Raw genomic sequence first — 26,873 nt, forward strand, 5'->3', positions numbered from 1 at the left:
ATGATGCCTTTTGTAAGGTCTGCAATACAGAGATATACCATCAGACAATCAGACCAAGAAAGTGGTAGTTTGGACAGTAGCTGTTCCTGCTGACAGGCAAGCAGAAAAGTAGCAAGCTCAGTGGTTTGAGTGCGTGTGCCACGTCAGCTGGTCTGGGAGAAGCAGCAGATCCGGTTCTCTGATAGGAACCCCCTTCCCCCCGCCCCCGCCCCCGCCCCGTCGGGTGATTGGCTCAGTGATACCTCCCTGAGATGCAGCCATCGCCAGGGGTGCCGCCAGGGATTTTGGGCCCCAGGGAAAGATCTCACTGTGGGCCCCTGCCAACCCATCCCGGTGCAATTACGACACTATTTCCCCCCCCCCCCCCCCTTGGAATCGCCCTCACTCCCTTCTCACACGGCGCCCCTAGCCATTGCATTAATGTGCCTCTTGTCATCTTTTCTTTGAATCTTATCCACCATGCCTTGTCTTCATTTTGAGTTCTCCTTTGCCTGGTCTGATGGACAGTAGGAAGCATGCTAAGACGCTAACTGTGTCTAGTGTTGAGCATGTTAGTGCCGACTGCCTAAGTACTACAGTAAATAAATGCGTAAGTACTTTTGTGAATAAGTTAGACCTTTTCATTCTCAAATGCCATTGAATCACTAGAAAATAAGGTAATATGCAGTCTCAATGAATTATTTATAAATTCAGCCCCGAATGCTTCAGAAAAAATAAAACACCTACAGTATATACAGTATAACATGTGCAATCGGGCAATTGCCATGTGACCAAGTCAGTACAAGCAAAGCTCATTGCCTTATGGTCAGCCCCTGTTAGGAGCTTTCAGAAGATGATCCACTGTCGACTGTAGATGTGGCATCTTTGCTTTCATTCAGTATCAGCCAGGAATGGGAAAAGGTGATCCAGTCTGTTCTCCTGGCCTCTGTAAAAAGTTCTTCTTAGGGGCATACTGTACTGGTCTGCTTTTCTCTTCAGACAGGAGGTTGGAGCATCAGCCTATTGGCTCAAAAAATAGTATATTACAGCATGCAGTGAGAATAATAAATCATCCATCTGAAAGTGTGAAATTAGCTCAAGTAGCCTTTTTTATTACCATCATGGAAGCAACAGAGAAAGCTGAGGGGAAGGATCATGGTGTGTGTTTATAGACTGCAAAGCATTGTGGGTAGAAGATACACTTCATTGGGCACATAGAGATTAAATTTGAGGGGGAACTAAATGACCACAGTAATAGGGGAAGGGCCTGTTCGTTCCCTGAACTCTTAACTTTTCTGTCTCTTGTGCTATGATTGCACGTCTTCAATTCTGAGATAATTGGGACGGGGAATACTTGGATAAATCACATAACTAACATGGGAGAACTTTTTATTTATATTTAGCTAAATTACACATAAAGGAAGCTTCATTTCTTTGGTACATCTTAAAAGTGAGTAAAAACGTTTTCCCCAAAACCACCTGATTGCATTGCTGATTTCACATAGGCATCAGCAATGCAATCAGAGGGACAGACAGAAAATGTATGACGTCCGTGTGGAAAAGGTTCTCTTAAGCCAAATGAATCAGTTTGTTTTGGGTAGGAAATGCATTGTAATAATTTCTGTGGAATTTTGTCCTGAGATGTTTCATGAAGGTCCATGTATGCTCTGTCCTCATTCATACCTTCCCACCACAGGCTTCTTATCCGTCTGTCAAAGCTGCACATCTGTGCAAACCAGGATGTGGATGGAGACGAGACTTTAATTTAATAAATAATTCTCCTTTGTTACAGTATTTAATTTACAGACATAAGACTTGTGCACCACCTAATTTATCTCACTCCAGATACGGTTGATAGGACCTGCATGAATATTTAACATAAGCTGTTGATTCAGTTTTCTCCTTAGCTCTAGAGAAAAGGGTTTTTGAAGCTAAACCCCACACCCAGACTTTTGTTTCTCTGCTTCTCTGCAGTCTCAGCCCAAATATGCAGAAACACAAACAGCAGACATATTTCTGTGGAATAATTCCAACTGGCCTGGTTCCTTAGGTGACTCCTTATAAATAAATTAACGTTCCTTTGCAGAGCCATTAAATAATTTGCTATTCATTGAATTAACACCTTGGGCTATTGTTAGAAAGTAACCTTCAGTTGACGTAGAAACTGTGACTAAAAAGTGTTATTTCAGTAAAACCTTCCATTGAGGAAAATTCTAAACGTGTCTTAGCATTGTTACTGATCAATGTGGTGCTGGGAAGCAGACGGTGTTTGCTATGAAGAGGTGAGAGAAGCAAGCTGATTGGCTAAAAGAAGGTAAGGCTAGCAGGTCATTGAAAAGGCGATGTATTGTTCAGAAAGTTGATGATGATTAGATGTGGTCATTCTGGCTAACCGAATCCCTTCCTCCTTGGGGGATGCGATTGATTGGCAGTTGTGCATCACTTTGCTGGGATGCTGGCTACAGTCAGCACTGACATTTTGGATTCAGAACTCCACTGTGAGACGACTCCCCCTCAAATTTAATACCACAACATTTTTGTTTTCATATACGTTGCATTTCCATTATCGGTAAAACAGCCCTGACTCTTATTGTACTTATGTCCTGCAGGGTGTCCAGTTTCTATCAAGCAGTTGGGAAGCAACAAGAGGATCGGCCTGACAACAGTCGCCATGGTAGGGATGGAACCGGAGGTTTGCCACAGACTTCCGCCCTCCTCCACCCAGCCTTTCCACGTCCTCGCCCTGGCTCCCATCATGAGGCCTGTTTGGCCTCCACCTGGCTCAGGTATGGAGCAGCATTCTTTAAAAAAAAAAAAAATAAATAAAAAAAAAACATTTCCATTTCCTGTGAATATCACTTCATAAATTTTAAATGAGAAATCGCAAATCGTCCGTGCGTGAGTTGTGAGGCAGCACAAACAAGCCAATGAGATCACTTTAAAAAAAATTAACATTTTTAAAATAGGTTTCATTTACATTTTTTGCTACTACATAGGTGGAAAGTCCAGGGGTCAGAAATGGAAACTCCTGCCATGTGTTTCTTCCACCCAAGAACTCAGCCAGCGGATTCCACTAATTAGTTTAACTTCCTGGCTGAGGAATTGCACTAATTAGCAAATCCAGACAATTGGAACGGAATACTGGCGAGGACTTTTACTGCGTGAGCATGGATTTTCTATGGCTGACGGTTTCTGGGACTCTGCTCAACTTCAACGCGCGTCTTGTGAAAGCAGCGTTAGCAGCAGCAGCTGTGGCTGTGAAATAAAGGCCGGGGGCTCGGTGAGTGGAAAGTGCGGGGGCCGGCCGCTGGAGCACGGCCATATTAAACCCCCCAGCGCGCGGGGAGTAGAACTGGGCCCGAGGACCGGCAGTCATGGACAGAAAGACCCAGAGCGATGTCTTTGTATCCGGCGCCCGCGAAACGACTCGGGCAAAGTTCCTGTCGGAGCCGGCTTGCTGCCTGTAGACGGTTCTTTTAATGAGGCTGCCGAGATCGATGGCCTCAGATCGGCCGTTCTGGGGGACTACGGGAGGCGGGAAGGGCCATTCTGTCTGCGGACCGTTCATTACTGGGATAAGAACCGTTTAAACTTGGTGGAGGTGCTGAGTTTCCTCCAGACGATCCTGACGGAAAATAAAGCTATCGGGGTTTGTCATTGTAATTTCAGGCCCGTGTTTTCATTATTTCACAATTATAGTTTTATTTAGTGTGAGCGATGGCATTTATGCTGAGACGGGTAACTCATTTATTTGCTGTGAGCTTAAATTGTGAATCAAAGTCAATGTTTTGTTTATACTGAACGGCATACAATTGAATTAGCATACAGTAGCTCAACGCCTTCCATTTAATTTGTCTGCAGGATGCTCATACCCCTACATATAGCATGAACCCAATAAGCATTCCGCATGCGGAGTTCCGCTATACATTTGGCTATATAACTGGCATAGCTGTATGCAGGGTGTTGCAATAATCAAACATTTCCTGGTGTTAATCTTTAAGTCTGCACATTCTCCTTTGTACATAAATAAATATTTATTTACCTAAATTGCATATTACACATATTACAAAATGGCATGTTTGATTTTCCTGTCCGCTTCATAAATATACCTACTTTTAAATACCACTTCTGGATTTATAGGGAAAACTGGGATTTACCTGGAAGGATGTTTTATATTACCGGTGTCTAAAAGAAATGAGACCCGAGGATCACAGGGATCTATTCGCCATTTCCGCAGTTCGGAGCTTTTGAGTTTTACAAGTCTTGTCAGTTCACTGGTTTTATCACTAATTTAGGTTTTATTCCTAAAAACTGGAATTACAACCAGATTTTAAACGTCTTACACTTTTTAACACCACACACACATAAAGAATGATAAATGCCTCATTTATTTGTATATAACTCATTTTTGACAAAAAAAAAATTCACTTAGGATTCTAATGTCACAAAAAGTTAATTTTCTTGAAAAATGTGAAGGCGTGCCGCTAACCGAACTGCTGGGGGATTCTCGTGTCTGCAGAGGCCTGGAATTCATTCTAAAAGAAGCGGATGCTGTAGTTTCCTCCGCTTGTTGACAGTGCTTCTTAATACAGATGCATTGCCGCTGCATTCACATAGGAAATACTATATTTGAGTGTAATGTATTGATTGCGAGTGTGGAGGGTATCTTGTTATGCAAATAAGAATGGTTAACCAGCTGAGTTCTCCCTGGTATCTGAATCATACAGTGTGCAAACACAGATGTACCTGATGCATATATTATTTCTTGCTTTATTTCTTTCTTTCATTCTTTCTTTGAGAAAAAATATAGCATTTATTTTCCTGAAAGCGAAGTTAAAGAACATGTAATGATGGAAGTCAGAAAGTGGATCGTGTGCAAAACTTATCTTTAGTAAGGATTCATATGCATTTTTCATATGTATTGATGAACAGACTCCTGCTTGAATTTCAAATATTTATCCCCGGGTGCAGGATTCAGCCTTCCGGATTGGGTGTGTCAGTCTTCCTGATAGACTGGGTTGAGTGTGTCAGTCTTCCTGATAGGCTGGGTCGGGTGTGGATTCAGTCTTCCTGATAGGCTGGGTCGGGTGTGTCAGTCTTCCTGATAGACTGGGTCGGGTGTGTCAGTCTTCCTGATAGGCTGGGTCGGGTGTGTCAGTCTTCCTGATAGGCTGGTCGGGTGTGTCAGTCCTCCTGATAGGCTGGGTTGAATGTGTCAGTCTTCCTGATAGGCTGGGTTGAGTGTGTCAGTCTTCCTGATAGGCTGGGTCGGGTGTGTCAGTCTTCCTGATAGGCTGGTCGGGTGTGTCAGTCTTCCTGATAGGCTGGGTTGAGTGTGTCAGTCTTCCTGATAGGCTGGGTCGGGTGTGGATTCAGTCTTCCTGATAGGCTGGGTCGGGTGTGGATTCAGTCTTCCTGATAGGCTGGGTCGAGCGTGGGAGTCTCCCTGACTGGCTCGGGGGTGTATTGATTGGGGGTGTCAGACTCCTATTCTGGAGGGCTGTGGCGTCTGCTGGTTTTTGGTCTGTCATCACTTAAAAAAACAATTCAGCTTCTCCACAGACCTTGTTTCCATGTCCACAGCTGCTGTTTGTAGTAATACCAAAAAAAAGAACAAAACCTTCAGACGGTGCGGTCCACCAGAACTTCAGTTTGACACCCCTGGGCTAGACAGTCCTGTTGGACAGTATGAGGGTCAGAAGGACGGACAGCAGTCAAGGCAGCCAAGGACGGACAGCAGTGCGCAAATCCTCAAATTTACACAAATATCAGGGGTGCGTTTCTGCATGCCAAAACGCCAGCTTTCACACCACAAGTGAAGCTGGTGTTTTTCTGGCCAAAGTGAATGCATTTGTATGGAAGGGGTGCCATTGGGGGGGGTTGCGTTTATGAAAATCGACCTGGGAAAGTGGTGGCGTCCTCCATTTTGTTTCGCTCAGAGGACTTTTTCTCTCCGAAACCGCCTCTTGGCGCGGAGCGGTTCCCCTTCAGCCCGGTTTGAAAGGTGGGCGAGGGCGCGGGCACGCCGAGGACCACTCCGATGCAGCGGCCATTTAATTCAGCCCTTCGAGCGTCGTTTTTTTTGAGGTTCCCGTTCCTCCTTCGGTCCGCGGTCTTCGGTTAATGCGTCTGAAGCCCTAATTTATTAGTGGACGGAGAACAGAGACAAATGGCCAGCGACAAATGGGTTTCGCGAGGACGTGCATTAAAGCGAACCGCCGCTCCGGTATGCAGATGATGTTTGCATTCTGATTCCGTCTCCGCGCCTTCGGAGTGCAAGGCAGCGCTGACCTTTCGAGAGGAAATGTAAAGCCAATTAAAGTGTCAAAAGTGATCAGTCGTTGAATTGCGCACGTTTTGTTATCGAGTGCGTTTCTGGCCGTTGTTCCGCCCGTGGAGTGCTTTGCCGCCCTTCTTCATGTCATTGATTTTAAATTTTTTACTGATGTAAATACCGGTCACTGAAAGGCAAAAGTCAATGGCATTGTTCATTTGCATAGAAATTCATTTTGCGTCTGTATGTCAGCTAAATGCCAACACAACAGCACAACAAGAGGGCGTTCAGCAGTTACTACAGCAAGAGGTATACGCCCTGGTCAAATTGCATGTTTTGTTGATTTTCTAAGTGAATAAATAATTAATACAACCGCCGCATGGAACGAACCTGACATATTTCTGTAAATTTGATTACGCAACCTCTTTTTATTAGCTAAATTTAACATATTGGAAAAATGTAAAAGTATTAATCATACTTTCACTTGGCATCACAAAACCTACTCAGTGTATAATATACTGTATATACATTGGCCTGGCACCACACGTACTGTCCTTAATGCTCTACACTAAACGTGTACCTGGTTTGATACTGTAGGTCTCTCTTGAATCCTGAGTAGACTTGAGCTTCCTCTACCTCTGGTTTGGTTGAACTGGTGAGTCTGTAGCCCATCACAGAGGACAGCAGTTACGTAGGTTATGCGTGGGGTCCTGGGCGCTCAATCTGGCCTTTCTCCCAGCATGCCGCTGAGCCAGTGGAGCCCCTTGCTAAATGCTCCCCTCCCCCTTGCTGCTGGCCCATGATGACCCCCCACCTGCCCTACGACCCCCCGCTGCCCCAGTTTCCCCATCTGCCATACCAAGCCAGAAATGAGGAAACGAGTAGGTCGGCACGTTGCTGTGTGTAGCACGTTTTAGCACCCACAGTGCCACAAGCTACAGTGCTGCTCCCCCATACTGCATCAGGATTCTGTATCTGGGTGCACAGGGAACTGCAGTTCCTGAATTTGCAAGTGCGTCAGCGAAATGCTAGAACAGGTGTGTTCCCGCTGACTGGTTCACACCAGAGTACGTCAACATATTCCTGCTGATTTCAGCATCTCCTCTTCCCTTCTCCCAAAACACACACTCACACACACACACACACACACACACACACTCTCACACACACACTTAAGAGTGGAGTCATGTGCCCAAAGGCGCAGAGCCACAGAGTGATTTATTTTAGCACAGCGTCATGATCATGAGTGGATTCTCCCACTTACACCATGCCATACATGCCGGAGGAGTGATGACACACAGACAGATATCTCATCTTACGGCTGCATTATATTATCTGCACATTCCCTGGCCACTATAGTCTTTTACTGACTTTTACTGTTTTAACTGGATTGATATCACGAGATGAATAGAGGTTTTTGCATCAGAAATGGTCTGACTATTGATAGAATGGTCACTTTTGACCACATTTAAGTGAAACATGTTTGCTTTCTTATTGTCATCTTTAATTTAAATAGCATCAGTGTTATTATTATTATTATTATTATTATTATTATTAGTTGTATTAGTATTATTATTAGTATTAGAATTATTATGAATAAATTATTATTCTTATTGTTGTTATTATTTATAAAGTATAATAATAATAATATTACAGTTTATGCAAATAACATGACTAAGTGATACGGCTGCCTTCACCAAAAAGAACAGACACAGTTTGAGACTTTCTACAAAGTGAGCGATTGGATAGATCTCGGAAGAGTAGTTTCTGAGGTTTATCCAATCGCTCACCTGTAGAAAAGTCTCAATCGCAATTACTGTGGCTGTCGCTCTGCTGTGTTAATTAAGTTCTAGATGAGAAATGATAATTAGGTCTTAGATCTATGCATTGCATAGATCTTGGTCCTCTGAAACAGTCAAATCTTAAATGCCACCAAAGCAGAATCAGTTGAAGTGTGTAAACAGTTTGGTAAATGAAGGGAAATTGTTTGCTGTTACCACAGAAAGAATTCATCAACACCCACCCCCCCCCTCTGTAGACTATCACAATTCAGCATATCCCCCCCCCCCCAAAATAAAAAAAAGTCTGTGCACGGCCCTGTAAGCAGAGACCTTGCGTTTCACTTGAGCCGGTGGAATATCTCTCTGTGATTGTGGATCATGACAATCCGCAAGGTCACATTGAACTTTAATGCCAGTTGACTTTCGCCATATTATACTCTGTAGCAATGGTGGTCATGCTGCTTTTCCAATTTAGATCATTCTGATAATAGTTCACGGTTTTTAATCACGGAAAGTGAGTTTCTGATGATTAATGCTTGACTGTTTGCACTGTGAAATGAGGATATGACAAGACCTGAGAAACTTTATAAGGCCCGCTACGTATGCTAACGGTTTAATGCACGCTCGGTTGAGGAGTCAGACCTATACTCTGAAGTATTGTATCTACTCTGAAGGTCTACGGTAAGATGTAAATGAATCTATCCACTCTCTGCTATAGATAATTATGTCTGTGGGGCACCAAGGCGATGCCAGATGAAATGCATTGTAGCACAGTCTGCACACTCAAAGCGAGCTTCCTAATTGAGCATAACATACAAAAAATATAAATAAAAAATGCTACACGATGAGCAGTTTGAAGCTACTTTTTTCGGTCTTTCCGCTTTTAAAGTTCGCGAGATTGCACTGGTCCGTAGCAAAAAAGGCAATGTTCAATTAATGTCTTATCTCCGGGAGAGAAGAGAAACCCCCCTTTGACTCCCGAGCTTCGTCTGATTATCATTAATCACTTCTTGACTTCCGTCCCGAGCGTTTCCCGCCCTCCCAGGAGCCCCTGCTGTTAATTAGTTGTGGGACTTTACACAATCTGCTCCTCCGCGGGCGCCAGCAGTGGCGGCTATGCCGGCTATGTGAGACTAATTGGTCTCCGCGCAGTCAAACACTTCCTCTCAAAGGTCAGGTGGAATTTTTGGAGAATATCTTTAAACAAATAGCTAGTAAGAATACAGCAAGCACGCACACGCAGGGACTGCACGAGTAAAAGTCATCCACACACTTTTTACCGTTCTTAAGTTTAGCTGCTGTTCGTAGCCCTTGGTACAGCCGAGTATTTGACCAGGCGAAGCCCTGGATTCAGTCACAGGCGAAAAGGTAAATAAAGAAAAATCACATGTGAATATATCAACATACTGTATAAATGAATGTGGCACAAGTAGCATGAGGATGTGAATTTCTCAAAGAGAACTTATCGGTGAGCTATGGCGGCCAAATCAGAAAAAACATATTAACAAATAACAAAACACAAATACAAATGTAAAAAAAGAAACAAATATAAAAGCGTGAAACTAGAAAAAAAAACACAACTGCAAATCAAAAACACGACGCCGTTATGCAGAAATGCACTGCATATTCGAAAAATGACAATGGAAGTGTTCGTTTATGACAAATACAGTAGCAGTGAGCACACACGAAGACCCTATGGTCTGGAACCAGTTCTTCCTCTGGTGAGTAGCCTATCTGTGCTGCTATAACCATTATTCACATATGCCTGAACATGACATTCGTGTTTATGGCATGAGTGTTAGATATAGGTGTTTAAATATAAATGAGCGAAAAGCCATTCTTGTATTTCAGCTTATATCTTAAGGATTTTTATTGGAAATACAGAACATAAACTCTGCATTAATAATTCTGTTCTCTAATTCCCCAAATCTGTAATTTTTTGATGTAAATAATGGTTAACGGTTTGAAGTAAATGCACCTGACATCAACACAGGTACTGTTGATTAGCACGGCACATGTTTAGCATATAAATGTACTTGTAGATCGCAGTGCAATTTTGGCGTTGGTCTTGCACGAGAGCTACTTTGTGCTCTTATAACCCCCAGTGGCCTCTTAAATTAGACACCGGTGTCGAATAATAATTTTAAAGACTAAGTGGGAGAGGGCGCTAACTAAAACTCACCTCAGTCTCATTTGCATGGCACAACAATAATATGCACAAAGCTGAAGAGTAAAAGAGGTCAGCGGCCAACTTCGGCACGGTGCTTACTGTCAGAAAATGTAGTAAATGCAGCGAATGTGCTACACCTGGTCAGACCAGGGCGAGAAAAGTATGCACTATTGTTCCATTCCGCTGTCAGCAAAGAGCAGGCTCCAATGTTAAGGTCAAAATGTGAGCGGCCTTATTGCTCGGCTTATGGGTTCTCAAGTAAAATATCTACTTGGATCAGACTTCATTTTGCTCTGAGGATGCTTGTGTACTATTTTAAAAACAAAATACCCACTTAAATTGTGAAGAACATATCGGGAGAAATAAATACATTTCTCACCTGCACCCTTTAAACTGTCTGACAGAAGATTCTTCAGTAAAATGAGTGCAATTTGAGTACCTTTTTCTACATTGTTCTGGAAAGTTTTTGAACAGGTTTTGTTTTTCCTGGGCCTTAAGTCGAGGTCCCTGGAAGCAGTGCAGTTTGGGAATCAGTTCATTCATTAAATCATTCATTAGTGTTCAAGGCCAGTGTCGTATTGGGGAGGTTTGACATGATTGGTGGTCTTTACGGCGTGTGAGCACAAGCTGCAGCTGAGAACTTTCACTGGCGAACGTTCTCTCTGAGTACTGTGTGTCTCAGGCTGGGTGACACCCCCGGGAGGAGCGTAATTGCTGGTCACAGGGAGCTTTGGCAATTCTGTTTTTCACATGCGTTTTATTCGCTGATAGAGCAAGAGCTCTTCAGACAAATGAGCAGATCCACTCAAATCTTTCTCGTTCCACCTCACACATTCCGGGTAAAAATAATAAACTATAATAGCAAACACAAAAACATAACCGCAAGTGGCAACTTGGGGGCTTAAGCCCATAAATGCCTAAAGGATCTCAAGCATATGAGAAAAGCAATATGACATGTCACTATGCAATGATGCACATTCTACAGAAATAATGTTTAACATTCAAAAATTCCAAAATATTCTGTCATTTGGTTCATAGGTTATGGGAATTTGCACACTTTGCCCTGCAATAGTGCCATCTATTGACCAAACATGACAAGATTTTGCATGTGCCCTGGGTTCGACATGAGGATGCATGTCAGGTTTTGTGACGATTAGACATTTCTTTCAAAAATTAATATCATTTTTTTTTTTTTAAATCCACACCCACATCCATTTTCATTGGCTCCTTATACATCCATATTTTAACATATCAAAATGTATGGAACTTGGCCAAAGGAGGCTGTATACCAAATTTTGTGCAAATCAGTCCATTTGTGTTGGAGAAGAAGCATTTTAAGTGTTTTTCAAAAAAAGCTAATTTTCAGAAAATCCACATGAACTTCATGGGTCCTTGAGGGAAATTTGTTTGCTAGGAGCCACAGAATCTGAAAAATGAATTCTGACAATATGCCTAATGGTTTAATAGTTATAGCCCAAAAAAGGTTCAAAATTTCACTTTCTTCCTATAGCGCCACCATCTGGTTGTATTACCTGAGTAATGAGAATCTAACCGCTAAATTTGGTTGCTTTATGATTTACAATTTTTCCTGTGGGAAACATAGGAGGGCAGAAAAAAAAATCCCAATAGATTTCCAGCACCTGTGGTGCTGGGGCCTCTAAAAATCAGAACAAAAAACAATAGGGTGCCGGCACTTTGTGCTTGGACCCCTAATAATAATTTCTTCAGATACACTTTGCTTGCTTAAAATGGGGGCAGTCTGAAAATGGAAAACCTTGATGATATTCATCTTTATCGCCAGAAGCGAGTTTGAATTTAGAGTGACAGTTTGACAAAAACCCCACTTTCTTCATACTGGGAGCGCGCTGCAAAGAGCCTTTCTGCCTTTCTCAGACATTCTGAATGCCCGACGAGCTGCAGTTCCCGGTCTGGGAGATTATGGAACGGTTAATCCTCCGAATGGTGGAACCTGCTAGACTATCCCTGCAATGCATCTCAGGCTCGGCAGCACTGAAATATCAACCGCGAGCGCCAAACCGACTGAGCCAGTGTGCGCGAGAAGCGAATCCGCGCGTCTATTGATAGAGGTAAACAAACTGAATGGGCTTTATTTGCTCTTTCCTGCATCGCTCGAGAGATCAACATATTATTCTTCGTCTCCCTCAGCAATTGGCTGAAGTCCCCGCCTGCATTCTGAATGTAATGAGCATTGTGCAAACTTCCAGTCCCTCAGCAGGAGGTTTATCAGATACCCTGTGCCATTATAGCCATTGATTTAAAGTGAAAGCTTGCGCAGATATGCCCCTTGCCAAAAGCAGCCTTCTTTCCAGCATACATGAACTGGGCCAGCCTATTAGACCAACAGAAAATAGCGTTTGAGGGAAAGCAATCTTCATTACTCACAAATCGCATTCTCGCAAATCTCGGTACACACCTACACCTGTAGTCTGCGAATGCTCAAGCTTCGGCTTTGTTAAATTCAGACCTTGAAATTGCGTGGCTCGTGGAAGCCACAGGGAAACAGGAGAATAGCTGCCTGCAAATTTTTGTGAACAGTCATTGAGCTTGAAATTTATGAATAGATAAACAAATATGGTCCCTGCAGTCCGCCACTGAATTAGAACTAAACGAAAATTCCCAGGTGTTCAAAGGGGGTAATGAATGCTTTTTTCATGGTGAATATCACCTTTGTAGGTGACGTGGCATGTTTTAGATGTAGCCTTATGGTTTTTTGCAAAAAAAAGTCAAAGCTCTTTAGCAGTGGAGGGGAAACGAAGGCAATGTTTGGTGTGCGTAGCCACTGGCTTTGCATCAAGGAATCTTTGACACAAATTTCTCTGGAGATACATTTAATTTTCTGTTTCCAACTATTGCATTAATGCACCAGAGTGTGAATGTAATTAATGAAATGTGTCCACAGTGGGTTCATCAGCATTGTTTCTGCTCACTGTGACAGAACTGTGTTCAGTGTATTTAAACTCTGATAGAGCACATTTACATTACATTACATTACATTCATTTAGCAGACGCTTTTATCCAAAGCGACGTACAAAAGTGCATTTTCATGATCGTAGACAACTGCTGAACACGGGTTCAGTAAGGTACAATTACTTATTTTGTAAAGCTATTTCTAGCCGAGAACAAAGAACACTATCCTGGTCTAACATCTGCAAAGCCAAACTAGGCAGAAGAATAAGCTAGAGTATTAGGACAAATACAATTTACCAAGAAGTGCAGGGATGGGGCAACATGTAACAAGTGACAGGAAAAAGGGTTTTTTTTTTTTTTTTTTTTTTAAATATATGTATATATATATATATATATACACAGCGTGGTGGTGGTTATTCTAGGTATAGTCTGAAGAGATGAGTCTTCAGGCCACGGCGGAAGATGGATAGTGAGGGGGAGGTTCGGAGAGGGACGGGGAGTTCGTTCCACCACTGGGGAGCTAGGGTGGAGAAGCTCTGTGATCCCTTTGGGCGGGTGGAGGGGTTGCAAGACGCCCTGCTGCCGCAGAGCGGAGTGGTCGAGCAGGCACATAGAATTGAGTCATGTCCTGCAAGTAGATAGGGGCTGTCCTGTTGGCGGCAGTGTAGGCAAGGGTCAGGGCTTTGAATCGGATCCTGGCAGCGACCGGTAGCCAGTGAAGTGATCGCAGCAGGGGAGTGACGTGGGAGAATTTGGGGAGGTTGTAGATGAGTCGGCAGCGGCATTCTGAATCATCTGTAGTGGCTGTATGGCACAAGCTGGCAGGTTTGCAAGGAGAGAGTTGCAATAATCAAGGCGAGAGGTCACCGTAGCCTGGACGAGCAGCTGGGTGGAGTGCGTTGTCAGGTATGGTCGAATCCTCCTGATGTTGTATAGGAGGAATCTGCAGGACCGTGATGTTGCCTTGATGTGCTTCTTGAGGTCCAGCTGGTCATCCAGGACCACCCCCAGGCTCTTTGCAGAGTGAGAGGCAGTCACTGTGGTGCCATCAACCGTGATTGAGAGTTCACGAAGCAAGGAGGTCTTGTACGGGAAGAAGAGCAGCTCAGTTTTGTTGAGGTTGAGCTTCAGATGGTGGCTGGCCATCCAAGTGGAGATGTCAGCCAGGCAGGAAGAGATCTTATCATTGATCTGTGTGGCCGAGGGGGGGAAAGAAAAGTAGAGTTGTGTGTCATCTGCATAACAATGATAGGAAAAACCATGTGAATTAATGACTGAACCAAGAGATCTGGTGTATAAGGAGAACAGCAGAGGACCCAGTACAGATCCCTGCGGCACTCCCGTGACAAGTGGATGAGAGGCAGAGGCAGACCCCTTCCAGGTGACCTGGTAGGTCCTATCTGCAAGATAGGAAGAGAACCAAGACAGGGCAGTCCCGGTAATTCCCATCCCAGCCAAGGTGGAGAGGAGTATTTTATGGTTGACCGTGTCAAAAGCTGCAGACAGGTCAAGAAGGATCAGGACATTTAAATGTGATGGAACACATACTGGTCCAGTCAGGTGAGAAGGTGGGGCCCTGAGTGGGAAGGCGGGGCCTGGGTGAGAAGGCGGGGATCTGAGCGTGAAGGTGGGGTCCTGGGTGAGAAGACGGGGATCTTAGGTGAGAAGGCAAGGGCCTGGGTGAGAAGGCGGGGCTCTGGGTGAGAAGGCGGGGCTCTGGGTGAGAAGGCAAGGGCCTGGGTGAGAAGGCGGGGCCCTAGGTGAAAAGGCGGGGCCTGGGTGAGAAGGCAGGGCTCAGGCTGAGAAGGCGGGGCCCTGGGTGAGAAGGCGGGGCTCAGGTTGAGAAGGCGGGGCCCTGGGTAAGAAGGCGGGGCTCTGGGTGAGAAGGTTGGGCTCTGGGTGAGAAGGCGGGGCTCTGGGTGAGAAGGCGGGGCCCTGGGTGAGAAGGCGGGGCTCTGGGTGAGAAGGCAGGGCTCTGGGTGAGAAGGTGGGGCCCTGGGTGAGAAGGCGGGGCTCTGGGTGAGAAGGTGGGGCCCTGGGTGAGAAGGCGGGGCTCTGGGTGAGAAGGCGGGGCTCTGGGTGAGAAGGCGGGGCCCTGGGTGAGAAGGCGGGGCTCTGGGTGAGAAGGCGGGGCTCTGGGTGAGAAGGCGGGGCCCTGGGTGAGAAGGCGGGGCTCTGGGTGAGAAGGCGGGGCTCTGGGTGAGAAGGCGGGGGTCAGGTTGAGAAGGCAGGGCCCTGGGTGAGAAGGCGAGGCTCTGGGTGAGAAGGCGGGGCTCTGGGCATAGTGTTCTGCCTAGTGGGTGGGATGGCTCTACCAGTCAGACTCAGTCAGAGTCAGATATAAACACTATAACTTTGAGACAGTTACTCACCTTAGGAATTCCTGCTTTGCGGACAGATCCATGAATGCAGAGGGGTCAGCCCTGGCAGGCCACAGGGTAGGCTGGTTTTTGTTGTTAATCGTCACTTCATTGATCAATTAGAGCAGTTGATTACATAGTTACCTCACCTGGTTACTTGGGTCTGAAGTGGTTGTTGTATTTAAGGTGAAAACAAAATCCAGCAGACCCTGCGGCTCCCCAGGACCTGGGTTAGCCCCTCCTGCATTGATGGGATGGACCACATGGGAGGTGCCATCCAGATGGTTTATGTAGTGTTAAAATTGACTGCACTTAAATCTTCTTTCATTGCGATACTGGTTTCTCACCCTTCAGAGTCATTAGAATGTAGTACTGCTAAGCTCAATTAAAGCCAGATACTCTACTGTACTGTCATGGATAGCACTTGCTTCTGCCATTAAAGATTATTTATTAGGGTTAATATTAGTGTATTAATGTGTTTAAAAAAACTTTTAATCGCACACTTCTTCTGTAACTGTTGAAATTTTTTTAATAGTATCTTTGTCTGCTCATTTATTTCTATAATTTACTTGTTAAAGTATTACAAATAAAACATATAGTCAGAAAAAAACTAGAAGTGAATCTGACCCTTTGGTCAGGTATCTGTGAGTCAGTGAAGCCTCCTCTCCCAATCTGGGGTTCTCACCAGTGCCTACAACTCCCAGCAGGCACCTCTGCACATGCTGACGTCGTTCTGTTCTTCAGGGCCACAGGAGAGCAGACTAAATAACACACAACTGAAGGCGAACTGAAACAGCAAAGATTACTGGAAGCATTTTTTAATCACAGGCTCCCTTGAGGAGTGTGTGAGTGTATATGTACTATAAATCATTTTATGTCATTTAGTAATTATGTGAGCAGAAAGAGCCTTTGCTTTGATAGATATTATGTTAATGACTTTGCTGCAAACTAACTCAAAGCAAACATTTATTATCATAATCCAGTAAAGAAAACCCACTCCCCTCAAAAAAATTAAATAAATAAATAAAATAAATACATGAGTAAAACAAAACACAAAAACTAGTTTAAAAAAAAATGACATCCCAGTAGTTTTATGTTTTTGTATGATTGGAAATGACCCATTATCGGACAAGAAGTCCTTCCAGAAAAGTTTTTAAAGTCAATATTTTGAACGGGTTTAATTGCCACGTTATCTCTGGCAGTCAGTTCTGACTGCGTGAGCGCTCTGTGGGTCATTACCAGCTCTATTATTCCAGCTTTATACCAGCTTTATTATTCCAGCGCTTGGCTGGGTGGTGACAGCACTTCGCCTTTAATTCAGCTTTAAAAGTAGCGGCGGACGCTGATTGTTTCTCTAAGAATTCAAATAAAAAGGTCAGTTATTCACTATTTGTCTCTCACTGTTTTTTTCTCCTTCTTCTTTTCCCCCTTTTCAACTCTGGTAGATTTTATCAATTAAAAATGTCCGTTTAAATTTTGATGGGAATGGAAGTGGAAAGGTGTTCCTCTCTCTGCGACGTTCGTCTGATCTTCAAACAAAATGCATTAGAGTTGTTATGTGTGATAGCATCTTAGTTTTTTTTTTTGCATTTTGCTGTTGTATTAATTATTTATTAAAACATTGAGTATACCATTATACCAGCCATAGGAAGCGGGGGGGACCAGTGGGACATGCCCCCCCCCCCCCAACGTTGGAAACGGTTAAACTTCTGTATGTCATATACTTAGATAATGCAAATAAAATACATTTAGATATATTTGATAGATTCCATGTGTCAGTAAAGGGTTTGGATGGGTAGAGAGGTGGAGGGGAGGTGGTGCTGAGGTATAGAGTTGCTCTTCTTCGGCCTTATTCAGTTGACATGCCTCATCTCCACCCCACACTCAGTGTAAGACACATTTATTGCACATTTATTACGTATGCACTCAGTTATGTGTCTAAAAATAGAACTTTTGTGATGTGTTCAATTCCCGCATTTCAATATCAGAGGGTTAAATTAGGTTTAATTAAGTTGATTAAACATGATACTTTCATTCGTGTGCCCTCTTGAGGGTATCTACTGTTAGCTTATTGCTGACGGGGAGATGTCTCACACACATACTGAACAATAAGGGAAGAATGTGTCTGCATCTTCAATCCATAGCCGGCTCTGGTGGATCCAATTAACTTTTCCACTAACTATAATATTTATTGTGGGGGTGGGCGCGGGTTGGGGCTGGGCTGTCACCCCCCCCCCCCCCCCATGTCAAACTCACTCCTACGCCCCTGGATTATACTAGGCTTGAAAAGAAATTTATCAAAATATCACATTTTGTGCTTGTATGTTATATATGCTTTTTTGTGCATTTGCTCTGTTATGTTCTGAGTAAGGACCCACACGCAGACCAGGGAAATCCAAAAAACGTTGTCTTTAATCAGTCCGAGGTTCGAAGCCAGGTAATCGGAGAGAGGACGGTGCCGAATCGAGTTTCCAAAAGAATAGTGAAAAGACAGGCAAAAAATCAAAAACCAGGAGATCAGAATGGCGAAGGTACAAAGGGACAGGCAAAAGAGAAGTCAAGGCAAAGCGAAGGTCAAACCAGAAGCAAACAAAACCAAAAGGGGCAGGCAAACTCGAAGTCGGGCAAAGGGTTGTCGCAGGAATCTCGATAGACAAAGGCTTACAAATAATCGGCACAATGAATACGATCAACGTTCTGACTCTGAGCTGGTGGAAAAGACTGACATTTATACACTGGGGAAGGTAACAATCAAGGAGGGGCTAAGTGAGTGAGGGAGGAGTAACAAACAACATCCAGGTGAAGAACATTAGGAAAACTAATTCAATGACAGGGGACTGACAAAACGCGGACTGGAATCACATAGACAACAATGATAATAGACGGCCTGGGTGAAGCAGGTAAAACACGTGCAGAGAGAGAAAGGTGCAGTCAGAGCAAGAGACAGGTGCAGGCAATTGCAGAACTCAGCGTTAGAGCAGGCTAGAAAGAAAAGGGGCGGAGCTACAGCGCAGCATGGAAAAGGGGAGACTGGTTAATGTATTAGTATAGTGATCTAAACTATCAAAAACCCAAAACTAGTGTGTGTTAGTCCATTAGTAATATTCACATGTTAGTATATTAGTGAGGTTAGTACTTTACAATCTATAAGTTAGTAGGGATTAGTAGAAATTAGTAAAACTAGAAATAGGCAGGAAGTAAGTAAAGCGAGACTGGAAAGAAGGGGGGAAACCACGAAAACCCGGAACCACCCGAATAGTGAAATCACACAAGTACAGGGGAGTGAAGCAGCTCAGGGAACACAGACACAGAGACAGTACTGGGGAGACAAGTGACCGGGAATACAGACTACAACATGCTCACCTGTGTTTGTTTACTTTTGTTTTTGTAGCATTGTCCTTCGGTCATGTGCAGCACATTGGGCTACAGCCACTGTATGAAAAGAATAAAGATTGATTGATTGATAAGACAATTAACATCATTAAAAAAGATAACATCAACACAGTAGACGAGCTGTAATGCCTTCCCCATTCTACGGTTAATTTCACATCACCTATTTTCAGTTATTCTCTCAGACTAAGTTTATGTAGTCCTTGTGCAATTATTACAGGCCTGTATTCAGTTAACATTTCTCCTTGTCTTTTTTCTTCAGTCTCACTTTGGTGATTTAGTTTTAGCAATTGCTGAACTTCTCCAAAAATGTGTTTGTGAAAAAAAAAAACTATTAAATAAATTCTTGCTTTTAATTGTTAGTCAAAGCACAAATGCTGCTTGAATCCCTGCCAAACCATCTGTGTGGAGTATCCAGGTTAGCCTTTCATGAACCTTTTGTTAAGCTGATCCCAAAAAACATCTGACAACTAAACAAAATCACTATAATTTTATTTTTTTTCTAAAAAGCAGAAATTGAGTGTCATTTCTTTGATATTCAACATATATATCTGCGATTTTCAGTGTTGTGGTCTGTACCACTAGATTGGTTAATAGGTTGTTTTAATTCGTGAAAATGTCTAATGCCTAGTTCGCATAATAATTGCTGTTGGAAATGTGTGATGCAGCTGGGCTGTAATATTTGAATGGCATAGCTTACAGTGTATAGGCTATAATTATGAAAATGGAAATCGCTGTTAAGTTTCGGTGGAAAGCCACGCTTAGCCTTTCGTTATGACCAACCTTCTCTTGCTCTTGTGTGCAGATATGGATCAGAGCTGAGGAATCCATGTTGTGTGGCAGGACGGTGCAAAACGTAACAACAAATCACTCAGTTTTATTGATATGTCCAAATATAGTATAGAGGCCTTGCAATGGTGACAAAAAGAGCCAGGTATCTGTTGTTACTTATTTACTACCAGAAGTTCCCCCTGGGAAAAAAAAAAAAAAACTTATTGTATTCTATTTTAAACAAAATATAGTATTCTGAAGAGTCACCTGCCATGCACATAAATTCAAAGTATGCAGTATTGGGCTTATTGTACTAACAGAGAGATGGCCATGGGTACTGCAGATTAGCTGTACAGCAAGGAGGGGCGATGTCAAAATGTCAAATCACACGATCGGTCTCACGTTTGACTGCACATTTGACTGCTGTGCAAGAGTGGATCCAGCGGATCTTCGCGATGCGTCTCTTTTAAAATATGAATATGCATGAAGCGCCTGTGCTGTTTTTACTCCGGTTTTGCACCTTTCTCGACAGCCTCCCACAGCTGAGAAATCGGGCTGCCGCCGGCAGTCGTTAGGAAAGCTGCAAAGTGCCGGATGATTTTTTAAAGTGCGACCAGAGCAGCTACTCGGCTGCGATTGGAGCACTGTGAGTTTCGCGCGTCCCCGCGTTAGCTTCTTATTCCTTATTATTCGTGTGCGTTCTAGCGAGGCGGCCGCTCCTGAGACTGCTCGGCGAATGTCGTCTCTGTCTGTAGGGTCACCGAGGACATTACCAATGCGCTCTGGTGCTAAAAGTTTTTTTTTTTAATTCGGTTGACTGCGGCATCTGACGGTGAAGCCACACTGCACGCGACACCACCGCCTCCATTCTTTTTGAACGAGAGGTGGCGGCCAGACCCCCGCAAGGCATGTTGGGATTGCAGGCGGCGCGGCGAGAGGCGGCGAGGCCGCGGGGGAGATGGTCAAAGTTCAACTTTGACCCCCAGGCGGGGCCCCGCCGCGTCGCGGTAACCAATCAGATTTGATCTAATGATCCGTTAAGTAAATTGTCCCCATTTCTTTCAAATTTTAGTTCCACATTCTATCGTTCCACATTCAAAAAACATAAAGGAAGACTCACTGGTAATTGCCGTGTCGGGTTACCCGTCTCTGTATGATCCTGCGCTGTACTCCTACAGAGACACCAACGAGAGGAACGCAGCATGGAGGAAAGGCACCGAAATTGTCGGTGTCTCTGGTATGTCGATAGCCATTACCGTGGAAATTTCACAGAAGATGCAATGCTGCCGACGAGCTCATGGACATTTGACATAAACATGTAAATCACAAAATTAAACAGGGAGCCCAGTTTATCATAATAATTCAAATACAAAATGCAATCTTACATTTTCATATTTTTTAAATTTTTATTCAAACTGGATAACGATGACATGAAGCACGACATTAAACCCGGTCAACATTTAACAAACACAACTGTCTGTCAAAAACAGGCGACACGCCCACAAGCAGCCGGTTGTGGGGACGTGGCGCGACGCTGCGGCTCCGCCGCGAGGCTTTCGGCCGACGATGAAACTTCAGCGTCGAACAATTTCATCCACGTAAACTTTCAAAATACAAGCGCAGAAAGTCTGACGCCTTTTCTTCATTACTGTCAGTGCGGCGTCTCTGAGAGCCATTTGCCTTTTATACGCCCACCCGGCGGGTCAGACCTTCCCACGCAGACGGACGGAGTCGCGCAGGTGAGAGACGGGTCAGCGCTTCGAGAGGGCGGTCTGCGGCGTTTCAGAGGGTCCGCTTTTGGACTCATTCGTGGCTTTATTGCAAAGTCCCTTGGGTGCAGTGAGAGAGAGATGCTTCCAGAGTCTCTGACGCTTTAAAGGACAGAAGTCAGCAGCACGGCCCTTTGTGTGCAGTGCAGCAGTTTTATGATGAAGTAATAAAGAAAAATGTGTGAAATTAAGAAAAAATAAAGCTAGCCCGATGTATTAACCCATAGGTGTATGATGTTGGACAGTCAGAACTTACTTTGTGCCAAAGACCTTTTGCAGATACCATTTTCAAAATGTTCCCGCATTTTAATCACCTTTTAATGTTACAGTGTTTCCAGAAACATTATTAGTCCATAGAAGGAAATGACTGAAACAGTAAACCAAACAGAAAAGTATTGCCAGAGATATTGGGTTTCTTTCTTTGAGATCCTTTGACATTAATGTTTACTCAAAGCCAGCGGGAGTTTGACACAGCTAAACTGTAGGCAATACGCAAACACAAAGTCATATGTCAATATTTCTGAGAGCACAAGAACAGCATTTCCACATTATTTTTGTGACACTGCTGAAATGTACAAAGATCCTTTATACCACTTTGGTTTACACTATGCAATAAGGTCACATGAATTGGCATTGACTAATGTCCTTGTTACTAATGACTAATTACTGAAGTACTAAGTTAATCAGTACTGCTTTTCTGATGTATTTGTATATTGATGTTAACAACTGCATTTGATAATGGCAATTCGTATTGGAATAGAAAACAATTAATGTTTTTGTTAATGATTCACTAATTCTAGGTTTATCCTGTGTTTATCAAGTATAAATAATCATGTAACTAATACTAATGAAAAGTTAATTTTACGCTTAGTTAATGCATTTGTACATTATTAATTCATTTTAACAACTACATTTGTTAATGCCGAGGCACGTGACCTTACTGTAGCGCTACCGCATTGGGATGAAAAGGGACAAAACATAAAACGTTTCATTAAAAGCCTTTCCAAAGTAATGTAAATGAAAGTAGTACATTGTATTGCCATTTGATTAAATTTTTATCGCCTCTATAAAAATCAGATTTTACCAGCTGGGAAAACAAAGGTTGAGCTAGCACTACGGTATATTTATGTCTGTATTATGTAAAACATCTACTTTTTCTGGCCACTAACGCAGTGAAACACAGTCTCTGACTGTATAGCAGAGTGAATCTCGGTTGTAATAAAAACCAACTGGGGACGTTAATTGTTCTTCGCTCTTCAGCTCAGCGCACACCCTCGTGAATCAGGACATGCGTTTTGTTCCCTCTGGCGTGTTCCCGGGGAAGGTATGAGTATCGGAGAACAGGATACATGAGAACCGCTCTCATGCTCAAAGTTAGCAGGCACCCTCAGAAGGCCGTCTCTCTCTCTCTCTCTCTGGAATTATTGAACGCGCTGTGAAAGTGATCTCCAGCTCTGTGAACAGCGGTTGGGGTTTTAATGGACAGCCCATAACCTGGGGTGAGGGCTCTTCTGATAGCACCTGTGGAAAAGCCCCGCTCATGTTTACCCCCCCCCCCCCCCCCGTTGTGATTTACAGGCGTTTGTTTGCTTGAGCGGCGCTTACTGAAGTATTGTTTTCTGCCATTTCTGTGATGTTCACCATTAATAAAATATTCAAGAGTTTTCAGATGAAGGCGTGTTTATGCAGTAAATCTGGAATTCAAATCAGAAAATTAACCCTCTCCGGAAGGCTTGGAACGTCAGACACGTTGACTTGTTTTAGGATTAGCCGCTGTGTAACGCAGTTCGCCTGCACGCTAAGTTAAAGAACTAAGTTCCCTTATTACTTTCAGTGCAGTCACTTTCACACAGCTTAGGTACAGATTTAAAGACTATTAGGTAGAATCTGGTTACAAATCCTTTTTTCAGCTTGGCTTAATATGCTATTGAGTATTGACTCTGTGTGTAAGCAGGAAGTTAAATATTCGTCAACCGTCCATTGATTTATAGCAGCAAGTGGCGATTTTGGTTCCCATCAAATCAATGACTCCAAGTAAGAACTCTGCAAATCTCCTTTGCGCAGTACTAATTTTCATTACTCCTTAGGAACTCAGTAATCAATGACTCCTGCAGAACTAGCAGATTGTATTCGCAATGTAGAGCAAGGAGGTGACAACCACAGAATTAAGAATATTGAATCTGTGTAATGATACACATTCATCAAAATGGACATGAGTATTGCAGTACATTTGTAATCATTTCACCCCGACATCTTCTGATGGTCAAGCAGTCGAGATCCACAGGAAGCACTTAGTCTATTATGGTATGAATGGTAGCTTCATAGAGAATATTCAATTGAATATGTTGCCTTACAATTTAGTAGACATGCATATTGTATATCAAAAGCAAGGTGTCGATTTTGCAGTGCGAAAGTCTTTCGATTTCGTAGGAAGGTCATGCTTCAATCCATGCATGAATGAATGCATATATAAATAAACTTGAGGTTTAGCCAGATACTCAAAATATTATGATTTTCTAATTACTGTACAAAAATATTACTGGGGACATTTTACAGTAATATAAAATGTTTACAATAAGACATTGACATTTTATGAGGCAGAAAATACAGGTATTGACATTTATACTGTATATAAATGTGCTTTATTGAGAATGTTTATTTTACACAATTTTAATTTTTACACATTATTTAAAAATACTTTAATTTTCCATTACAGTAATTGATCTAATTTCCACATTGGGAAATAGATTAGCAATAGTGAATTTGTAATGGAAAAAATGTAACTGCAGAATTTAAACAGTTGAATCCAGATTACATGTGGAAAATCCAATATTTTACCTTTAAATTCAGAATTACTGCAAAGCAATATCCAATTCATCTAAAGGCTGCTACAGACAAGATCTGTGAAAATATAGTAAAATATTCATACTGTGGTTTGAGTTAGTCATTCAAAGTGGCTTAAGCTACTATATAACCTTGACACATACGTTTAAGCTGCAAAACATGGAGTTTGCCTGCCTCTGTCTGCCTCTGGGTTTACAAGATTAAATATAAAACAAATAAAAACTGGTTTTGTACCTTACCAACAGGACTATAAAAAAAATAATTCCAGTATGTTCACATCCCCGGAGTTTTCATCTTAAGAAACACAAATGAACAAACAGAACACTAAGGCCACACTGAGCCTACCAAAAGCAAGATGGCTAGGGCAGGATATTTCAACTTATTATGAAAGGGAATGAAAGGGATTTGGATATGGGACCCACTGCTCTTGACCTGAGGAACGGCGCGTGCATGCATAATCACCTTCATCACGGCAACGCTCACCCCGCCGCCTCTGTCGGGTTTTCATTCTCTGAGAGACTTTCCCCCTCCTAACCCCCTTCCCACTGTTTCGAAATGAATACACTTACAGCTACCAGACAAGGATACTGCAGTGCAATCACTATGCAAATGGATCTTTTATTACCATGGAAGTGTTTGTATCTGTGTTTATATTAGGAATATGTAGGCCTCTCTTCTGAAGGAACGTAAAGGTGCCCTTTATTTGGACTCTTTGAAAAGGAGGAGTCTTTCGAAACAAAATAAAATGCAAATGCACACATTCCTATTCAGATGCATGAATGCATATTCATGTGACATTAAGGCCCAAGTCTTTCCGTCACCACCCAACTTTCGTGGGATTTCTGAGAGAGAGGCAGTTTAGGTTCATGAGAACGTTCCTGTTACAGTAGGTCCTCTCACTCACTGGTGAAGCACTGTAGGCTGTGTCCCAGAATAGCACTGACCAAGTCCCGCCCCTGTTCCGCCTTGATTCGATCTGGAGTAGGAGATTTGTGCAAAAAAAAAAAAAAAAAAAAAAAAATTTATGACTGCCACTTGCGTCGAGGGTAATTCCCAAGTGAAGCTCAGTGTAGAGGAACTGGCCCTGATTGTATTAGGGTTTCGGAAACGCTCGCAGGGATAAACTGGTTATTTGCTCGTTTCAGCATTTCAATCAAGGCTGCTGGAGAGAGACGTCATTAGCGAACAAATAAAACTTCCGGTGTGGAATATAAGCCTCCGTTTGCGGCTCTCGTTTCCGAACACTGTGCTAAAACACCTCCTGTTCTCGCCGTCCCTTTCGTGCTGGAATACCAAACCACCGAAAAATATATAACCACCGAAAAATATATAACCACCGAAAAATATATAACCACCGATTTTTAAAAAATTTAATTTCATTCCATCATCATGAATCGACTGATTGGTAAATGAAACAAAAACAAATAAGGAAAATACTAAGTACTGCTTCCTCAGATTTGTGACTCAAATGAAGGTACAAGGCACCGTGCGGTTAAATTGAACCTGAATGTAGATTCATTTTTGGAGTCGGCAGTAAACCTGGGGGCTTAATGCCCAATGTGATTTACGGATAAGGCTATTTATAAAGGAAAGGCTTTATGTAAGGGAACAGTTTTGGCATGCTCTGGATTTTTCCATGCTGAACACTAAAAAATGCATGGCATATTGATTTCCTTCAATCGAGTATTTCAGATTTACTAAAGAATGATTCGATTTGACTGGCAGCGTGTTGCACACGAATGGTTGTCCATTAAAATTTTAAACCAATCATGGATAATCTGTTTATGTATTTATATTTATTTTCCCCAGGCATTGGTACACTGCACTTTTTATTTACAGTAAAGCACATTGGCTAATATCATAGCTAATTCAAACCAGAATCTCTCTGGATTTCCAAACATTGCCAACCGTTGATTTTCTCTACTACAAATAATAAAAACTTGGCTATGTACCAGTGTAAAATCACAGTGAAGTACACTGTGCTGCAGTGATTACTAGCCCTCCTCCACCCCAATGGGAGTGACAGCGACCCCCTGCCTGTATCTCACAGGCAGTGAGGCATGCTGGGTATTGGAATTTCTAACTAGCAGAGGATTATGATAGTCAAGGATGCAAAAAATGCTATACATTTAATGCATCATTAAATATATACTGAATGTGTTTTCAGAATTGTTTGAGTGGGCATCAGCATAGATCTGGAATGTGCTCTCATTGAGTTGATTCCCTTGGCTAAAACGAACCTAAAAATACAAAACTGTTTTTTTCTTTAAAAAAAAACACATCTCAGCCTTAACGTGAACTGTTTTTTAATAAATAAATAAATAAATAAATAAATACCCAGCAGTTCACTCTATATTGTGAACATGAACTGCAAATGTATTGAAGCAAGAAGCAAATGTATTTGTCCAGATCATTTCTTCAACTTCAAGAAAGGGTGAACTGGGGACAGGGGCATAGAAAAGAAAGGCAAATTATTTGTTTTTCTCTCTATCCTGTTTCATTTCTCCATGCTGTTCAAACTGCTGAACTTCCTCATACTTTTATTTAACTTCCCTGCAAAACACCTGCCATCTGTGACCAGTCTACATGCAGGTGTTTGGAATTCAT

At 42.8% G+C, this 26,873-nt stretch overlaps 1 protein-coding gene across 2 annotated transcripts in view; it reads left to right on the forward strand.

Annotated features, from left to right (window-relative positions):
- Positions 1-2,541: 2,541 nt before the first annotated feature.
- Positions 2,542-26,873, forward strand: part of LOC135244915 (transcription elongation regulator 1-like protein) — a 47,504-nt gene continuing 23,172 nt past the window's right edge. The window contains exon 1 of one of the 2 annotated variants that reach the window (XM_064317587.1): positions 2,542-2,765. In XM_064317587.1, coding sequence (XP_064173657.1) covers positions 2,651-2,765 — 115 coding nt within the window. In that variant the 5' untranslated portion in view covers positions 2,542-2,650. The remainder of the gene's footprint in view (positions 2,766-26,873) is intronic. The other variant, XM_064317588.1, reaches the window with a different exon arrangement.

This window comes from Anguilla rostrata, chromosome 18, assembly GCF_018555375.3.
Source record: "Anguilla rostrata isolate EN2019 chromosome 18, ASM1855537v3, whole genome shotgun sequence".
Lineage (NCBI taxonomy): Eukaryota > Metazoa > Chordata > Actinopteri > Anguilliformes > Anguillidae > Anguilla > Anguilla rostrata.